Source organism: Lichenostomus cassidix, chromosome 28 (assembly GCF_008360975.1).
Source record: "Lichenostomus cassidix isolate B80296 chromosome 28, HeHo_3.0, whole genome shotgun sequence".
Taxonomy (NCBI): Eukaryota; Metazoa; Chordata; class Aves; order Passeriformes; family Meliphagidae; genus Lichenostomus; species Lichenostomus cassidix.
Window position 1 is genome coordinate 637793 of NC_139508.1, and position 19637 is coordinate 657429.

Sequence of the window (19637 nt, forward strand, 5' to 3'; positions counted from 1 at the left end):
AAGGACAAACTTAGCGCCACGGTCTGCTCGACAAGTTGGCGATCGGTCACAGGTTGGACTCCATGACCCCGGAGGTCTTTTCCACCCTAATCTGTTCTGTGCGATTCTGAAAAAGCCGTCCTCCCTCAGCCACCTCCCCTCCCCCGGGCCAGTGGTTCCTCCCGCGCCGCCCGCGCGCTCCCGCCGCGCGCGCTCCCGCCACTTCCGCCGCCGGGTGAGAGGTCGCGCCTGGCCGCCGCCGCCCCCGCGCCCCCGTTTCCGGGGCTGCCCCGCGCCCGGGACATGGAGCGGCACTGACCGCGCCGCCGCCCCCTCCCTCCCCCGCCCTCCCTCCCGCGCAGCAGCAGCCCCCGCCCCGCCCGGCACGGGGAGGTCGCCGCGCCCCGCGGTGAGTGAGGCGGAGGGGGTGGCGGGGCCGGGGGATCCCGCCCCGGTACGGCAGGGCTGGGTGGGGCCCGCGGCCGTGAGGGGCGGCTGGGCCGGGCAGGGCAGCGTTCGGCCGCTCGTGGGCCGCAGCCGCGCTGCCCCGGCTGGGAGTGCCGAGGGGCCGGGCAGGGCTGCTCCTTCCCCTCCGGGGGCTGTTCGCCCCGCCACGGCCTCCGCTTGCCCCGCGGGCCGTTTGCTCGCCCGGATTCTCCGCCAGGCCTGCCCCTCGGGGGGCCGCTTGCAGTCCGCTCCCCCCGTGTGCTGAGCACGGAGCGGTGATGGGAGGAACCCCCTGCCCTTGGAGGGGTGTCCCCTGTCCCCCTGCTCTGCCCAGGCGGCTGAGGGGCTGCTGGCTTCTCTCCTTCCCCGCCAGGAGCCATCTGCGGCAGGGAGGGAGATGGGGGCCCAGGATGCTCCATCCCCGGGGATTCCCCCTCTCCTGCTATCCCAGATCCGGCCTTTCCTCTGCACCAAGGGCAGAGCTCCCGCGGAGAGCTGCAGAGGGACACGGGCTGCTGGCAGCCTTTGCCAGAGCTCATCCCTCTCCGGAGAAATCCCCACCGGTTTATTTCACCCTCAGTTGCTTTAATTTTTCGCGATCCTAAAGCTCCCGGCCACGGCAGGGACACGTTGTAAGGGCTCCTGTAGGTGACTCTGTGCCGTTGGCTCTTCCCGAATGATTCACGCTGGTTCCTGATCTCTTTTGTCCATTTTGCTCAGTTTCTTTTTTTTTCTTTTTCACGGTTCAAGATTTTACCGTTCCTTCCCTCTGTAATGTGTGATCTAAGATGTTCCTCAGAATCACTAGAAGCACAGAACAGCCGAGCCTGACAGGACCTCGGGCAGCCTGTGGTCCAACCCCTGCTGAAGGCAGGGTCAGCTGGGAGATCAGACCAGGTTACTCAGCATTCCTGAGCGTTGCTCCCACTGCCCTTCATGCCTGCATCAAAAACTGCCCTCAAATTACTGGATGCTGCTGCTTCCTCCCTCTCTGCTCTGCTCTGCAGCTGAGGAGTTTCTTTGTGATGCTTTGTCTCTCCCAGTCCCCTGTGAGTGCGTTTTTGTGGAGAAATGGCTGTTTGGGATGAGCAGGAGCCTTGACAAAAGACATTGGCGGGTCTGGAGTGGGTGTGATTCAGAGCTAAAAACGTCTACTTGGGGAGAGAGGATGGCAGGGAAGCACCTTGCTGTGCTCCTGGAGAGCAGATTGCTGTGGGGAGCCAGGGCTCCTCATGGCAGCAGGGAAGCAGCAGTCAGGCTTGGAAGATAAATGTGTTTTTTATGTCCCAGGTGGGACTGTGACCCTCTGGCTGGCTCCTTATGGTGTGTCCTTTGTTTGACTCTTCGCTCTATGTGTATGGACCAAACCTCTGTTTCATCAGTTTTCAGTACCTGATGCTTGCAAGAATTTCAGGATTTTGGGAAGGGGATGACAGAAAGGCTCAGTACTGAAGATTCTCGGATTTTAAGAATTTTCTGAGGAAGAAAGAGGCAGACCACAGAGTTCAGTGAGCCCCATTGTCCAGGGGAAGAAGTCTCTCAGATTTATCAGGGCTGTTTATATCCAGCCTGTGCTGACAGAACAGATTTGGAATGAAACCCAAGGATTTATTTTCCGCGCTCAGCTGGCAATGTGACCTGTGGAAGATGCTTTTATCCAGCAGTTGTGTGAAATCTCCTTTCTCCCCTCTTCCTCCCCAGTTTCCTGTCCTGCCCAGCTCTCTGAGTAGTTAATGCAGAAGATAAAGAGGGTTCGTCTGGAAAACGAGACTGCAGGAAGTTGGAGAAGGTATGTCCAGGTCCTTCCCAGGGCCTCTGTGTGCTGTGGGACAGAGCAGCAATCACTTCTAGAGGGAGTGAGGGTTCTGAGAAATCCCAGCTATACAGTCCTGCCCAGGGAGCTCTGTGTCAGGATCTGTGAGTCAGGAAGTGACTCAGGACAATAACTTGTTTCACATACTTCCAGTTTTGAGCTTTACAGTCTTTTCCTGGTGCTGATTTCCCACCTGTGCTTCTTGTCCCCTCCAGACTAACAGCTTCCCCCAAAGGAGGGCTTGGTGGCTCACCCACCTCACCTGACAGGGCACAAAGGGCATTAAAAGACCTCCAAGGGACAGCTCCATGGTTTTGGGAGTGGAGAGAGCAGTGTTCCTGCAACAGCTCTGAGTCATCTCAATCCCTGCCTCAGCGTGGGGCAGAAGGGACAGGACTTTCCAGCAAGGTGTAAATCTTGGATGTGCTATTGCTGCCTCTCTTAAGGTGGTTAATAACTGGTGTCTTGATCCAACTCACGTTTGAGTAATGTAATCCCAAAATCTACTCTAAGTTACTCCTTGTATTTGTTTACTTACATACAAGGTGTTGCCAAATACTGGCTACATCTGCTTCCAGAGGCAGTTGTAATGACAGAGGCAGAAATCTGAGTTTCATTTTACTCTGTATCATGCCAGGACGTAAGTTTTATGGGCTTTTTTCCCTTCTGGTGGAAGGTATCCCTGCCTATGGCAGGGGTTTGGAATTAGGTGATCTTTGGGGTTGCTTCCAGTTCAAACCATTGTGATTTTGTGAGATTTCACCAAGCTCCAGCTGTGCCAGTGCTAATTCCCAACACTTCCACCTCGCTCTCTGTGGTGACTGCTTTGCTTATCCCACTTGCCCACTCCATTCTAGTGTCCAAATCACCAGGATGAGAACAGTACCAAGCTTGGAGGTGTGCTGTTCACATGATAAAACCATGGCATGGTTTGGAAGGGGCTCCAGGCTCCAGTCCAGCTGGGGACAGGTACCAGTGTCACCGTTGTGGATTGGTTTTAAAGGTTAAACTTTCCCTTGTGGGGAGCCAGCCTGGATGAGTGAGATGGATTCATCAGCTGGGTGAGAGTAACCCAAAGGCCAGGCTTTCTGAGCCAAAGCCAGAGGATTTAATTGGCTGAGTTGGCCTGCAGTGGGATTGGGTTGGGACAATTGCACTCATTTTATGGATTTTCATGGTCTTCCTGTCATGTGTTTCTGACAGGCAACTTCTGCATTCAGATGTGATTTTAGCTGCTGCAGTGGAGGCCCTGGATACAGGCAGAGGCCACAGACACGCTCACAGTCTTAGAACATCCCATTGTGTTCTCTTTTCTGGTTTTACTTGGGCTTCCTGCCTGCCTTTGGTTGGAAAATACTCCTCTTTATCCATTTTCAAGCTGTGGATTTACTGCTGGGCAGTAGGTACCAGGAGTACCCACAGAATTATTTTGGGAGCTTGTTCTTGTGTTACTATTGGCACATTTTGTACAATTTAGGGACTTAGGAGTCTGAGGAGATGTTACATTTTCAGCTCTCGTGCAAGGCTGATTCTGTCTCTGTGAAGCGAAATTCTCCAGGCTAATTCTTCTGAAATTCTTTGTAAGATTCTTTCAGGTACCTCCAAAACCACTCAGTGTCCTCTTAGAGGGACATCCTGCTTCTCAAGTGGGGTGTCAGAAACTGGTTTCCCTAGTCCTCAGCTCATTCCTGCTTTGCAGTGGATGACATCACTGACCTTGGGCAAGTCTCTGGGTCCACCTCACCTCAAATTAACATTTGTGTTAATGTGGAGGTGGTTCTTGTCCTCTCCTTCCACACCTGCTCGCTTGGAAATCTCTGAGGAATGTGTGCCACGTTTCTCAGGATACAATCAGGGTTTGGTCCTGCTGCCTCCTCTCTCTTAGCAAAGCAATTTCACTTTTTCTGCCTGTTTTCCCATCTCTCCTGTTTCATTCCTGGCCTCAGTATCTCCTCAGGTAAGTGAGTTGTTGTGCTTGGGGTTAAACCTCTCTCCCCAAGTGATGGGCAGGATTTCCTTTGGGATAGGAAGGGGACTTCACTTCTGTGCTCTCACAGGGCAGAAGTTTATGTGCCTCATAGCTTTGATGGCATATCCATTGGAATTCCTGGAGTGGTTTTCCTTTGAGTCAAGCTGCTTGTTGTCTGCACCAGAATCTGCTGCTTGTGCCTCCTTTAACAGCTTATTCCCAGAGCCAGTCCTGGGAGAGGGAGTTTTCTGAGGTCAATATCTTCATTGACAGCATTCCATATGGGTTTGGAGATGGACTTTTCCTTTCAATATGTTTAAAATGTAATTCTCTTGAGTGCAGAGAATCTAGGATCTGTATTTTAAGGAGCCTTTGCTCAGTTTTAAAGCTTAATTCTCTCCCTGCACTCCTCCCTCAGTTTTTTGCCCAGTTCTGAAGGGGAAGCGAGGATGACTGCAGTGGACACGCTCTCGGACAGCTCCGAAGTGGTCGAGATGGAGGATGTGCCTTCCCAATTCCAGGTGCAAAAGCATTCTTGGGATGGGCTGCGTGACATTATTCACAGCAGCAGGAAGTACTCGGGCATGATAGTGAACAAAGCTCCCCATGATTTCCAGTTTGTCCGGAAAACAGAGGAGTCCAGCCCGCACTCTCACCGCCTCTATTACCTGGGTAAGCCTCCCTGCCAGCAGCAGGGAATGTGGGGCTCTTCCAAACTCAGCAGGCAAGGGAAGGGATGGGGGGATCTCCCTTTATGGATGGGGGAACTGAGACTGGGTAACGTGGCTCAAGGCTTGCAGGATCTTCTGGGATTCCCAGACAAGCTTCAAACACAGGGATTCAGCTGTGACAAGGGGAAGTGTTGGCCAAATGACACTTCTGTGTCCTTTGTCACACCAGGGATGTTCCTCACACTCAGGACTGTCTCATGCCTCTGTAGCTTGGGAGAAATGGGATTTACTTGCTTCGTTAACCAGACTGACTTTCCAAGAAATTTGCTGTCAGTAATGACTAATTATGTGTTGCAACATATTAATGGCAGGGTAGTGGTGTCTCCTGCTTTATTAAATGTCATGAAGGTAGGATGCCTTCAAGAGCAGGGGAAAAAAATTGAGGTGGGAATGAGCTGTTCCTGGCATTTGCAGGGAAATATCCCTTTCCCTGCAGTGGGACTGAAAGCAGAATTCCGTGTTGTGCAGGTCCCTCGTTGCAGTTGGAGCCACAATGTAATTAGTGACAGAGTTGTTGGATTTTAGTAACTGGATAATTTTGTGGCTGGTAACATGGGAAGCTTTATAGACTATAAAGAGTTTGTTGTGCTTTGGGGCATGAGCTGATCATTACTGGGCCAGTAAAAAAATTGCCTGAAATGCAACTCTGCAGTGACTGCTGCCCTGAAGTGACCCTGCTGTTCTTCCTTCTTTTTCTGGGTTTTGACTGTAGGTCACTGTGGGATGCTGGATTTGAGGGACTGATTCATTTTGTCATTAAGCAGCTCCTGTTTGCCAGTGCCTTGATTTGTGTAGTTCTCATAAATTCTTGGGACACAAGTGCTGCTCTGAAGGGCAGTGTCCAGAGCTGCCGTGTTTATCTTGTCAAGTCTGAGCAGTGAGGCTTGATTTAAAGCAAAATGTATTTCAAGTTCACTTTGATACTGGTTTTGATCTAAATGACTAAAGAACTAAGTGGCTAATTTTAATTTTTTTTAATGTTCTGTTGTATGAAATGGCAACCAAACCAGCTACTGGGTGGTTGGTGTTCTGCCAGGGTGTGACTGTTCCAGGAGCCAGAACCAGGAATGAGGATACACGAGTGCCTTTTTAGTGTTTCCTTCCTTGAGGAATTGTACAGGGCTTAGAGCAGATTAATCCCTCAGTTAAGATCAGCCAGGTAATCCCAGGCTACCTCTGCTCAGATGTCCCTGATAAAGAGTAAATGCTGATTTAAATGCTGATTCTTTTGCTCTAAGAATGGACACTCCCAGGGATGGGACAGACACAGCTTCTCTGGGCAGCTGTAAGTTCATAAGTGTTTAACTCAGTGTGCTGTTACTGCCCCTGCATTAAATAACATTTTAAAGTGTTTAAAGGAAACTGAGGAGTAGATGGAGACTCCTGATGAACTTTGCTGTAGGATTGAATACTTCACTTTGAAGCAAAGTAAACTGTCTTTTGGGGAGGAAGGCAATATTTTCCTTGTAAATGCCAATTGATTGTAGTCAGCCTGAGGTCATTGGAGAAAGTTCTACCATAAGGGGAAGGGAAGTCCAGGTCACAGTTGCTTGAGTATCAGATATGTGCATCCAGAGTAATTTGTTCCTCTCTGCAGTTTTTCCTGTTTGGCCATCTTCAATCATTCCTGGGCCATCCCCACTGAGTTCTATGTTGTATCGTGGCAGATGCTGCTTATGTTAAACACCACATGCTCAGCACTTTGGTGTTCCTGTATCTCTGAGGATTAGATCCTCACATATTGCTCTGCTTCCCGAGCACTTATTAATATTTCAGTTTTAATTTGAAGTAACTGTACTGCTGGGTCAGCCAGCTCAGAAATCTCTCTGTTCTGCCCAGAACATGTGCAGAGTAGGCAGTATCAGGGCACATAGCCCTGTGTGAATTTCTGATCCAGGGAGTCTCTACAGCATAAGTAGAGGGCAAGTTCATGGTCTTTGTTTTTGTGGAAACTGTTGAAATCGCGTGTCAGGATATTTGATGGTTGTTTTGGAAGTTGGATGAAGGCCAGGAGCTCATTTGATAACCACAGTCAAAGGCTTATGTAAAATGACAAGGTCTTTTGCCTCTGTAGGATACTGTTTCACATTTGAATGAGCTCTCTGGAGCTTCCAAGCTTTTCCTTCCCCCCTTGTGAGCTGCTGCCTTGGCCTGAACGAGGTCCCTGTAGCAAATCTCTGCATGAGAGATGTGGAGAGTAATGTTGAGTCACCCATTCAGGGAGTGGTGCTCTTAGGGAGGATCTGGGGCACGGGCTGGACAGCACAGAGGGGAAAGTTGGACCTAATACATTCTGGAGAGGTTCATTAGTGTTCAGCCTTGCTTAGGGAAAATTCCAAATGAATGAATATCTAAGTGGTTTAGATGTTATCCTGGGATTGATCTGGGAGCTGCTTGGGAAGGAATGTGGGTAAAAGCCTCTGTGCAGCCCCAGCCTCTTGGTACCAGACTTGTGTTTGAATTTGTTTGTGGGCCTCTTTGTCCTGCCTAACTCATCTTAAGTAGGATGATGCTTTTGTCCTCCTCACAGGAATGCCATATGGTAGCAGAGAGAATTCCCTTCTTTACTCAGAGATTCCCAAAAAGGTACGGAAGGAGGCCTTGCTGCTCTTGTCCTGGAAACAGATGCTGGATCACTTTCAGGTGAGCCAGAGTGGGAAGAGCCTGGCTTGTCAGTGCTTGGGGAACCTGGCTGTTGCTGTGGGGTTGCTGTGGTGGTGTCTGGCATCTTTCCTGCTTTGAGAAAACTGGGAAAGTTGAGTTTGAATTGCTGCTGTGCCTTACACTTGTGAGTGAACCAGAAAGAGAGGGAATTTTCCTGTCCCTGGTTTCGGTATCTTCATGTCCTTTGTCACTGACAGCACTGAAGGGTGTTGGTCTTTCTGACCTACTGAAAAAGTTCCTGGTGGAACAGAATTTATCTGCCTTGACCCCATTTGGGCTGTGAGTTCTTGCCAGGGTAATTCAAGATCCCGGAAGAACTTTTGTTTGCAGTGTCTGACATGGAAACTGTTTGTGAAGGCTGCAGATAAAGTCATTAAGTTAATTGGTTACATCTGATTTGCATAAGCAGAGCAAGCGCAGCTGTTCTCAGTTCATGCTGAAGTGCCAACTGCAGACCTGGGAGATGCACAGCTCATCCCTCCTGTACAGGGAAATTTTGGGGGGCTGTGCTGGGTTCAGGCCCCCTGAACCCCCCACCTGTAGCCTGGAGCACAGGAATTAGGGGCCTGAGCCCTGACACTGCTGCCTGTTTGGGCTGGGCTGTTGTGACAGGCTCAGAGCACTCCTGTGAAAGTTTCTCTCCTTGCAGATTCTTTCAGATATTCCTTTCCTTCAATTCCAGGCAACCCCTCACCATGGGATGTACTCCAGAGAGGAGGAGCTCCTGAGGGAACGCAAGCGGCTTGGTGTCTTTGGGATAACATCTTATGATTTCCACAGTGAGAGTGGCCTGTTCCTCTTCCAGGCCAGCAACAGCCTCTTCCACTGTCGAGATGGGGGCAAAAATGGTTTCATGGTGAGTCTGCCAGAGATTTCGTGGATGTCACCTTAAAGGGATTTGGTGGCTTGGATTGGAGATGGCTGCACATGGAATCACAGACTGGATTGGGTTGGAAGGGACCTTAAAGCCCATCCAGTGCCACCCCTGATCTCTGAGTTAGGATTTTTCTCTGCAGAGCTGGGAGCTGGTGTGGTACTGAGCTCTGTGTGTGTCTCTTGTCCTAGGTGTCTCCAATGAAGCCTCTGGAGATCAAGACTCAGTGCACAGGGCCACGGATGGATCCCAAAATCTGCCCTGCTGACCCAGCCTTCTTCTCCTTCATTAACAACAACGACCTGTGGGTGGCAAACATCGAGACGGGCGAGGAGAGGAGGATGACATACTGCCATAAAGGTAATGGGGCTTCTCCCAGCTCCAAAAGGAAATTCCTGCTGAAGAATCTGGCCTGCAATACCCACATTCATGGCTTATTTTTCATGGCTTATTTCTTACAAGTGCATTTGTCTTTTGGGTCAGCATTTTCCAAGGAGATGTAAATGCAAAATGCAAATGCAGTCTCGTCTTTGTTCCTCTCCAGGCTTATCCAATGTTCTGGATGACCCCAAGTCTGCTGGTGTAGCCACTTTTGTCATTCAGGAGGAGTTTGATCGCTTCACGGGCTATTGGTGGTGTCCCACAGCTTCCACAGAAGGTCAGTCACTGTTCTGCTCATCAAATCCTGGCGCTGTGACTGCTGCCTCCTGCTAGGAATGATATGCTGAGCATGATTTCCCTTTGCATTGGGTTTGGGCTGTTCTTGGGGAGATAACCTGAAGGAACAAAGCACTGAGGGAATTATAGCTGTGCTCAGAGTGTTTGCAGGTGGCCACTAAGAGCTGGGGCTGTCCAGGTGTTCTCTCTGCACCAGTGCTCCAGGCAAGCCAGAAACAGCAGGAAAGTGCTGTTGCAAACATTCCTGCTCTCTGTCCCAGGTTCAGAGGATTTGAAAACACTGCGGATCTTGTATGAGGAAGTGGATGAGTCAGAGGTGGAGATAATTCATGTTCCTTCACCTGCCTTGGAGGAGAGAAAAACAGATTCCTATCGGTACCCCAGGACAGGTGAGCAAAACGTGAGGCTGCTGAGGCAGCTCTGGACTCCTGCTGGAATCAGCAGTGGAATTGGGGCTAATAAACTTTGCATCATTAATCTCAGCACTTACTAGGATGTAGAAACTGGTTGTGAATGTTGAGACCAAACTGACTCTCCAATCCCAAAATCTGCTGCAAGAAAGGCTGAACTTTAAATCCCAGACCTAAATGAAAGGATTGCTGAGGAAGTGAAATACATCTGGTGGCATATTGTGGAATACATTCTGAATCCCATCTTTCCTCTCCCTCCTGAGAACATCCACAGCCAACTTGGGAAAGCAAAGCAAACTGTTCCCATTCCCAGAATGACTCTGGTGTTTGCTCACATACATATTTGATATTTGTAAATTCCCACAGAGCTGTTTCAGTAGGACCAGGGGCAGTTCTCCTTTAGAAGCTGTATTTTGTGTAACTGCAGAATGTTCAGCTTGATCATCGTGGTGTTTTTTTACTTCTTCTCTGCAGGCAGCAAAAACCCCAAGATTACATTGAAACTGGCAGAATTTAAAACAGACAGCAAGGGTAAGGTAAGTGGTAACTCAGAAGGGGACATTGCACAGGAGGGTTTCGGAAGCTCCCTAAAATTAAAACAAGGTCACAAAGAAATCCTAAATAGTGTTAGTCTGGGGTTTTTATCCTCTTATGACACCTGGATCTCTAATGTGTTTATCCAAGAAACAGATAGACTTGAAAGTGCTGAAAAGAATCGTTCTGGTGGAGATTCAGCTGGGAACATGGAGGGAAAGGGGAGTGGGGTTAGCCTGGTACACCATGGCAGAGCAGGAGGGCTGGAGCCAGGTCTGATCCTGGCCTTCAGTCCCTGCCTGTGTCCTTTCCTGTGGCTGAATGCCAAAATCATTTCACTTTGAAGCCTGTTCTTCCCTTCTCTTCCTGCTCTTTGTAGCAAGGCCTGCTTCTCCTGGCCTGACCCTTGCTGATGCCAGTAGCTAAACTTCCTTGCTCTCCCATCTCCCTGAGCTTCCCTGGTGAGGAGCTCTGATCTGATGTTGGGCCTTGGTTTTGCTGCAGATTGTGTGTGCTCAGGACAAAGAGCTGGTGCAACCCTTTTCTGCCTTGTTCCCCACCGTGGAGTACATTGCCCGTGCTGGATGGACCCGGGATGGCAAATAGTAAGTCCATTTTCCTCCCAAAATAACTTTCCTGAGGGCTCCTGTGGTTGCAGACCCTCGACATGCTTGTGTTGTGTTCATGACCTGGTTTTAAAGCCCTGAGTGCCAGAAATGGCACATGAATATTTGGTTTCTTCCGTGCTGTAAGATCCTAAAAGTAGGAATGAAGCAGAGCAGAGTGACAGGCTGTGGGGTTTGTCACAACCACAGAGTTAAATGACAGTGATACATTAAGTGGGCAATCCTGGGGAATTCTTGGGAGCTGAAGGTGTTTAACAGAGGTGCAATGTGCTTCCTGCTGAAAATGGGGGTGTTCTGTAGGCAGTTTTATCTTTGTTCATTGGAACAGTTTGTGATCAGAGCCTGAATCACAGGACAGGAGCAGCATCTGTGGGGCCACATCCTTCATGCAGCCTATCCAGGTGAAGGGATTGCTCTGGGACTGGCTGTTGCTCCAAATGGGATACACAGTCTTGCCTGAAGAGTTACAGAATCCACCCCAATCTGATTGAAATTTTAAAGTTCTTAATTTTTTCCCCTCCCAAGCCTGCTTGGCTGTTAACTGGTGTGTGTGCAGATCAAGTTAAGGTGACTTGGCTGTCTTTGAAGGTGGCATTCCATAACTCGTCATTAATTTTCTGCTCTGGAAAGGAAATTTTGAGAGCTTTCCAGCAGGTAATCCCGGAGGTGATTGAGATGTTCTGCACCAGAGCTTATCTAAATGTGCTGAATATCTCAGTTCCTGAAATCCTGCAGCACTGGGGTGAACTGCCTCTTTTCAAACCTGCCTGTACTGATGAAACTTCCCTGGATGCACCTTGGGGTGGCCATGCTTTGCCATCTGTCATGCTGAGAGCTGCAGAGCAGCTCCACTTCCAGGGACTCTCCCTGGAGGGGAGCAAGGCTGGGACTGAAGTGATTCCTTCCCCTGGCACTGGGGTTGGGTCTGTGCCTCTCCCTGTTGAGGAGGAGGCTGCAGACAGAGCTCTTGGAGGCAAATTGCAGGAGCTGGAGGAGAGCTGGAGCACAAACAGTGCTTCCTGATGGAGAGGTGTCCAAGGAGGAGTTCCATCCTGGAGACAGGGCTCTGGGAGCAGTGCTCCCTTGGAACAGGCGCTGGCAAATCTGTCAGACATCTCGTCTGAGCGATACCCCTGTGAAATACCAGAGCTGTCTGGCAGTACGTGTGTGTTGGCACAGCTTCCAGGGGATTAGAAAGCAGCAGTGATGAGAAAAGCTTTGCATTCAGATGCCCAAATCCCTTCTGCCAGCGGGGGGAAGAAAGGGATGCATGTTCTGAGTGTTGGAAAGGGACCTCTATTCTGTGGTGCTGACATTCACCTCCAACTTCTTTCCCCAGTGCCTGGGCTATGTTCCTAGACAGACCTCAGCAGCGGCTCCAGCTAGTCCTCTTGCCTCCAGCACTCTTTATTCCAGTCCCAGAAAATGAGGAGCAACGTGCTGAATTTGCCAAAACTGTGCCAGAAAATGTCCAGCCATTTGTGATCTATGAAGAAACCACTGATGTGTGGATAAATGTAAGAGGCTCGGGGCTGGGTTGACTGGGTGTTCAGTTTAGTCCTTGCTCCAGCAGATTTGCTACTCAGTAGTCCCAAATTTGGTGTTAATTCAGGGGTTTGATAACACAAATCACTCACAGAGTTCTCATCTTGTGTGGCAGGTTCACGACATCTTCTATCCTTTCATCCAGCCGGAGGGGGAGGAGGAAGAGCTCTGCTTTATCCGAGCCAACGAGTGCAAAACAGGGTTCTGTCACCTCTACAGGGTGACAGTGATCCTAAAGCCAGGCAGCCACGACTGGGTGCAGCCCTATGTCCACAGTGAGGGTAAGAGCTGCAGCCCTGGGAGCTCCCTCTCCCCTTGCCCTGTGCTGCCCTTTGGGGAGGGCAGTGATTTATTCTCGTGGTCTTTCCTGCAGATGATTTCAAATGTCCCATCAAGGAGGAGATTGCCCTGACTGGTGGGGAATGGGAGGTGCTGGCAAGGCATGGATCCAAGGTAGGGGTTATTTTTATTCTCTTGCAGTGTTTCAGCTCTGCATTGTCTGCCCCCAGCCCTGGCCTGAGTCCTCTGTTACACTTGGGACCTGCTAGAACTGCTTAAGCTTCATTTTGTTGCTGTTTTTATTGCTGCCTCTGCTTTCCCCAGAAGTGCTGTAGGCCAGTGCACATGGATCTGATTGCCTTCTTAATCAGACTTCGGATTGCTCCTTAGGTAAATCCCAGGAGTGGCTCAGGCCATAAAAAAGGACACAAGTTTGAGGTTTAAGAGCAACAAAGAACCATTTTGTGGAGAAGCTGGGGATTGCTGCCTTTGCTGAGGCATTTGAACTCCAATGAGTTCTTGCAATGTGGAAATGTGTCCTGGCACTCGGAGTGAACTCTTGGTCTCCAGCTGATCCCTCAGCAGAGCCTTTAGGATGAAGGCAGCTGGGGAATATAAAGCAATTTAGAATATGGAGAAACTGTATCTGTTGTCAGTTGCAGAACAGCCAGAAATGAATTTTTATTAATCTTGTAGAAACCTAGTTTCATTTTTGCTTCAGGAATTAACTCCAAGTCTGATCTTTAACACTCCCAGGTGATTTCTGTCAAAATAAAGACCTTGCCTGTTCATTTCCAATTAATCTGGATTTTCACTTCTCGCTTTTTAAAAGACCAACAGCTCCAAGCTTTTGGTTTCTGCTGCTTTTCCTCAATCTGCAATTAACCTGCTGTCCCTCCCCATGTGGATTCTCACTGTACATGCTGTTGATTTTGGCCACAGCTCTTCCCTGCATGTGTTATGGCTAAAATTGTGTTAGCAGCAATTATTTTGATGCATTTGTTGCTCCACAGGGCTCTGCCTGGTTTTCCTGGCCAATTGAGTTGGATATGTTTTTCCCTTTGCTGTTCACAGGGGTCTTCAAACTGTGGGTTAGCCAGAAATAGCATTTGGAAACTGTAAGGTGGAAAAACAGTTCAGTTACTGTTGCTGGATCAATGCAGGATTTAAAAGCTGTCTCCTCTATTCCTGCCTGACTGGGTGGTTTTTAGAAACAGCTTTATCTGGACACTAAAAACCTATTTTAATGTGTCTTGAAGTTTGGTGCTGAGAGCTGTTAGACTGATCCTCCCACAAATGGGAATTCATTACCTCGATGGCTGCAGAAAAGGCACCTTTTTTGGTGCCCTTATAATCCAGCCATGCTTTGGCTGTGGCCCGGGGAGGATCAGGCTCTTCCCCTAGGGAATAAGGGGGGAGGAGCACAGGAAACAGCCTCCCATGGCACCAGGGGAGGTTTGGCTTGGAGATGAGGGGAGATGGCTTCACTGGAAGGGTGGTCAGGCTGCCCAGGGCAGTGGGGAGTCACCATCCCTGAAGTGTTCAGAAGGGTGTGGATGTGGCACTTGGTGCTGCTGGGTTCACGGTTGGGCCCTTTGACCTTGGAGGGCTTTCCAACCTGAATGATTCCATGGTTCTTTAAGATGTCATATAAGCACAGAATCTTCCTCATTTCACCCCTTGGGGATCAAAGTCCAACTTTTTATGCTCATTAATAAGAAAGTGCTTTGAGTCATTAAAAAAAAGGCTGAGGGACTTCTCTGTGTCACTGCACTGTGTGGTGTGCAGTGTGTTCTCTGTCCCTGAGCAGCCCTGTCATGGTCTGTGTGTGTTCTGAGCTGGCTCTGCCCAGGGACAGACCCTTGGGGCTGGCAGAGGAGCAGAGCTTGTCCCTGTGTGTCCCTGAGCCCTCTCTCCTGGCACAGATCTGGGTCAACGAGGCCACCAAGCTGGTGTATTTCCAAGGCACGAAGGACACCCCACTGGAGCACCACCTCTACGTGGTCAGCTACGAGTGTCCTGGGGAGATCATGCGACTCACCACTCCAGGCTTCTCCCACAGCTGCTCCATGAGCCAGGTTTGTTGTTTCTTGGATTCCCATCTCTGACTGACAGGGATCCTAACTGGGAATGGCAGGGAAGTAACGAGTCCTGAGTGCTGCTTGAGATGTGGGAGCTCTTCTGTAGGAAATACTCATTCCCTGACTCTCCTCTCTGCCCTGCCAGAACTTTGACATGTTCATCAGCCACTACAGCAGTGTGAGCACTCCTCCCTGTGTGCACATCTACAAGCTCAGCGGCTCCGATGATGACCCTCTCCACAAGCAGCCCAAATTCTGGGCCAGCATGATGGAAGCAGCCAGTAAGTCCTGGAGAATGTGCCCATGGGACCTTTTCAGTGATAACTCTGGCAGCAGTAGCCAGGAGTGGTGGGGAGGAAGTGGCCTGAGTACTTTCACTCTGAGGGAAGGTGAATTGTGTTGTCTTGTGGGCAAATACTTCTCACGGTCAACTCGCCCAGGAAATGCTCTGTGGGCTTTTGAGGTGTTTCACACCTTGAGCAAAAAGAGTGCTTGGGTGTGGACAGAGTTTACACACCACAGGAATGTGGTTTTAGTGTGGAATCACCAAATGGTTTAGGTGAGAAGGGACATTGAAGTTCATCCCATTCCCATGCCCTGCCATGGGCAGGACATCTTCCACCTGACCAGGTTGCTCCAAGCCCCATCCAACCTGGCCTTGAACTTATCCAGGTGTTTTTTTAATTCATTATTTGTCTGCAGAAGGAAGGGACAAGTACCTGGGATGCAGTGGCTGCTCCATTCTGCCCTGCAGGTTCTTAAGGTTTAGGTACAGCTCTCAGCAGCACCTGGACCCTTACTGCAAACACTTTCTCCCATCCCTTTTTTTACCCTCTCCCACCTTGCTGTTGTGGCACAGCATGCCTTGCTGGAGAACTCTCAGAGGGTTTTTCTGCTAAGCCTTGGTGTGGTGTTGAAGGAGCCCGGGGTCAGGTTTGGATGGAGGAGCTGGTTCAGGGGGTGGCAGGCAGCCCCTGCTGCAGTCCCTCAGTGCTGTGTGTGACCCTCCTGCTGCAGGCTGTCCCCCAGACTATGTCCCCCCGGAGATCTTCCATTTCCGCACCCAGTCGGACGTGGAGCTCTACGGAATGGTCTACAAACCTCACGATGTCCAGCCTGGCAAGAAGCATCCCACGGTGCTCTTTGTGTATGGAGGCCCTCAGGTAATAACCTAGGTGAACTGCTGGGGTCAGGGCTGGGGCTGCTGCTCTGTCAGTCATGGATCAAGACTTGTCCTTTGGGTAGCAATGAACACTGTCATGGAATCATGGAATGGTTTGGGTTGGAGTGACCTTAAAGTTCATCCAGTGCCACCCCTGCCATGGGCAGGGACACCTTCCACTGTCCCAGGGTGCACCAAGCACTGTCCAACCTGGCCTTGGACACTTCCAGGATCCAGGGGCAGCCACAGCTTCTCTGTGCCAGGGCCTCCCCACCATTACACCAAAAAACTTCCTCCTAATATCAAATCTAAACCTACTCTATTTTAGTTTGTCCCTGTGTTTGTCCTCTGCTTCAAAGCTCAGATGACTTTCCCAGGAGGTGGTTTGATTTCCATGGCTCTGATAGCTCAGTGAGGGGCTGCTGTCCAGCTCAGCATCCTCCACTGACACAGGAAGGCACAGGAAGGCAGCTGCTCAGCTCTGAAACTCTTGCTCCCTCCTTGTGCAGGTGCAGCTGGTGAACAACTCCTTCAAAGGGATCAAGTACCTGCGGCTGAACACGTTGGCATCGCTGGGCTATGCTGTGGTGGTGATTGATGGAAGGGGATCATGCCAGCGAGGCCTCAAATTTGAAGGAGCCCTGAAAAACCAAATGGTAACATCCTCCTTGTGCTGGGGAATCTCTGGTCATTTGTCCTTCCTAAGCGTGGTGGCTGCTCATTTTCTGTCTCAAGTTTCTAAATTTATCAAGTCCACTAACATGAACCTCCTTGTTGCCTTTTAGGGTCAGGTGGAGATAGAGGACCAGGTGGAAGGTTTACATTATGTAGCAGAAAAATACGGGTTCATCGACCTGAGCCGGGTCGCCATCCATGGATGGTCCTACGGGGGCTTCCTGTCCCTCATGGGGCTCATCTGTAAACCCAACGTCTTCAAGGTGAGCTTTCCCGTGGGGCTGGCAGCTTTGGGACTCTTGGTTCTCACAGCTTCTGTCCCTCTGGGCAGCTGGAGTTGGCCTTTTGGGTCCTCCTTGCAAAGGGGAGGCCTTTAGTGCTGATGTGCAGGAATTTGCCCCATTGTGACCATAAGAGGAACATCAGGAGGAGGAATCTGGGTTGTGTGTGGGATTGCTGAAGGAGAATCCTGCTCTGAGTGACAGAACAGCCCAGAGGCTGCTTTTTGCTGCCTCTCAAGGAAAGCAGGGCACCTTGGGCTGTTGAGCAGGAGATAATGGAGGCTGTGTGGTGCCACCTCTCTGTTTGACAGATTGCTATAGCAGGTGCCCCTGTCACCGTGTGGATGGCCTATGACACTGGCTACACCGAGCGCTACATGGATGTCCCCGAGAACAACCAGCAGGGCTACGAGGCTGGCTCGGTGGCACTGCACGTGGAAAAGCTTCCCAACGAGTGAGTACTGCCCCAAAGCTGCTCCTGGGGCTGCTCTGGGCCACCTCTGCTCAATCCCCAAGGAATGCAGGGGTTCTGATGGGGTTTAACTCGTGGTTTTGGTCACTGCCTTTGCCAGCAGCTCCTCCATGGCAGCCCCAGCCCCTGTGCCAGGGAGGGCTTGAGGCCCAACCATGGCCTGGCACTGCTCCTGCTTGGCTTTGGCTTGTCCAGCTGACAGCTCTTTGCTCAGATTCTCTGCACAGCTTTTATCTGGTGTTGCATTGTGTTTTCCATCTGGTTTCTCATCCTGGTTCTCTTCTTATCTCTCACCCCACATCCAGGCCAAATCGTTTGCTGATCCTTCATGGCTTTTTGGATGAAAATGTGCACTTTTTTCACACCAACTTCCTGGTATCGCAGCTAATCCGGGCTGGAAAACCTTACCAGCTGCAGGTAGGAGGGACAGGAGTGGGATGGGAAGGTCCCATAAATCTGGAGAAATATCCCTGCTGTGTGTTCTGGGGACAGGAGGAGATGGAGGCAGATCTGCCACATCCTGTTGTGATGTTGGTGACAGTGAACACCTCGCTGGACTCGGAGAGGAGGCCGGGAGGTGGCACTGTGGCTGTTCCACGGCTGGCAGATGTGGCATGTGCAGGCAGGGCTGCTGCCCTGGGGCCTGGAACTTTCCTTCTCCGTGAGCTCTTCTGTCCCACTTGGCAGAGGTGGCTGCAGTGAGGGAGGGGGTTGTGCAGACCTTCCCTGGCACCTCTGTCCTGATGGAGTCTGGAGGGAACAGAGCTGAGGGGACAGAGTTCTGTCCCTGCTGGGTGACCAACTGCCCTTGTCTGCCCCTGCACAGATCTACCCCAACGAGAGACACAGTATTCGGTGCCCTGAGTCAGGAGAGCACTACGAAATCACGCTGCTGCACTTTTTACAAGAATACCTCTGAGAGCACGAGCCTCTGCAAACTGGACACTGACAGCTCACCTGCCCCGTGCCCTCCTGCTCCCCAGCAGCGTCCAACCCAGAGCACAAGGGGCTGAGTGCCCACGTCGGGCTGGGGGTCCCCCCAGGCCAGGGGGAAAAGCTGGAGGGCACCTTCCCTTTGGACAGTGCCACCTTCTCTCACTTTCCAAGCTGGAGGTCTGCCCCTGCTCGGCTGCTCGTCCTCCTCCTCTCCTCCAGCCTGGCTGTTCAATGCTTTTTTTGCTGCTACTCCCTCTCTCCTGGGAATCAATGGACAGTGGTCTGTGTCCCAAGGCTGAGGTTTGTGTCCATCTCTCTCTCCCCAATCCTTTCCCCCTTCCACTGCACCTGTGCAGTTCCCAAACTCTCACCTGCAAGAACTCAGTGCCTGTGTTGGAAACGGAAGAGCCGAATCAGAAGCTGCCTTAAGCCAGGAGTGGGAGGGAAGAGAGAACTACCTACTGCTCACCTGGGGATCTGGTCTGTGTCCTGGCCCTGCTGCCACGCTGGAGCCCTGGGAAGTGAAGAGAGCTCTACGGAAGCATGCAACACTAGTCTTTTTTTTTATATATATATTTTCCAGTTTAAATTTGCAGAGCAGATGGAGGAAGTGGCTGGGGCCGGTAACGGCGTCCTCTGATCTTCCTCTCATGGCCGCTCTCACTCGGAGTTGTGCCAACAGGTAGCACTGGCAGCTGGCTACAGCCAGAGCCTCTCTCCAGAGCTCACAGCAGCATTTGGGTTTTTGCAACACAAGATGGATGATATTTATGCAAATCCTCCCTCCCTCCGTTCCCTGTGCCGCCTCCCGACCCTCCTTGTCCTCCCCCGAGCTTCCCATGTGCACTGAAATCGGCTGTGCTTCAGTTCTCTGCGGGTCAGTGACTGGTCCCCTTGCCCGTCTACTCAGCAATGCTCTCTCCTGGTTTTTATTTACCTGAGCAACAGGAACTGCAGTTCTGGGGAGGGGGGATTGAGCAATCACACCTCAGGGGAGCACATCCCCCCCTCAAGCCAAGGGTTCTGCCAGGGGCAAAACGAAAACACAAACAAAAAACCCACCCAAATGAACCACGTTGACTTGCCCTGGAGTATTTTAAGTGCGTATTATGAAAAGAAAATATTTTTATGGATTCTTATTCTTTTATAATTATGAGTGTAAGATGTAGCGACTCATTAAAATATTGGAAAGAGACGTGGTGGCTGCTTTGGGGGGCGGGAGGAAGCAGCAGCTGCTGCCACAGCCAGAGCAGCTCTGCTGCAAGCCAAGTGCTCTGTTCTTTCTGTGCCGAGCAGTGGAGAGAATATTAAATCCCTGATGTTCCTCGGGGGAAGCATGATCCAAGCAGTGGAGGGTTGGGAATCCTGGGCTGTGTTCTTGGCTCGGCGTGACCTTGAGCGAGTCAGCACCAGCCTGGGGTGGGCAACTCCCTCCTTCCCTCCGCAGGGATTGGGGTGCAGCTGCTCTGAGCTGCTCTGGG

General features: G+C 50.9%; 1 protein-coding gene across 3 annotated transcripts; it reads left to right on the plus strand.

The window, feature by feature from the left end:
- Positions 1-201: 201 nt before the first annotated feature.
- DPP9 (dipeptidyl peptidase 9) lies at positions 202-19351 on the plus strand. Of its 3 annotated transcripts, XM_085040523.1 has the most exons (22): positions 202-388; positions 2128-2215; positions 4627-4729; positions 4826-4880; positions 7470-7582; positions 8286-8459; positions 8669-8837; positions 9022-9135; positions 9416-9544; positions 10040-10101; positions 10604-10704; positions 12065-12242; positions 12386-12551; positions 12644-12723; positions 14475-14627; positions 14776-14911; positions 15648-15793; positions 16302-16448; positions 16578-16730; positions 17060-17202; positions 17526-17637; positions 18047-19351. In XM_085040523.1, the coding sequence occupies exons 2-22, from the start codon at positions 2160-2162 to the stop codon at positions 18137-18139; spliced, it is 2583 nt and encodes an 860-aa protein (XP_084896649.1). In that variant the 5' UTR covers positions 202-388; positions 2128-2159; the 3' UTR covers positions 18140-19351. The 3 variants fall into 3 exon arrangements, with proteins under 3 accessions (XP_084896649.1, XP_084896647.1, XP_084896648.1); XM_085040521.1 differs by having other exon boundaries at positions 4627-4880; XM_085040522.1 differs by lacking the exon at positions 2128-2215 and having other exon boundaries at positions 4627-4880.
- The last annotated feature ends 286 nt before the right edge of the window (positions 19352-19637 follow it).

Coding starts and splice junctions, on each gene's coding strand:
- DPP9 (XM_085040521.1), top strand. CDS start 2,160: ATGCAGAAGATAAAGAGGGTTCGTCTGGAAAACGAGACTGCAGGAAGT. Junction 4,881..7,469: donor TCACCGCCTCTATTACCTGG/GTAAGCCTCCCT, acceptor TCCTCCTCACAG/GAATGCCATATGGTAGCAGA. Junction 12,724..14,474: donor TGGCAAGGCATGGATCCAAG/GTAGGGGTTATT, acceptor CTCCTGGCACAG/ATCTGGGTCAACGAGGCCAC.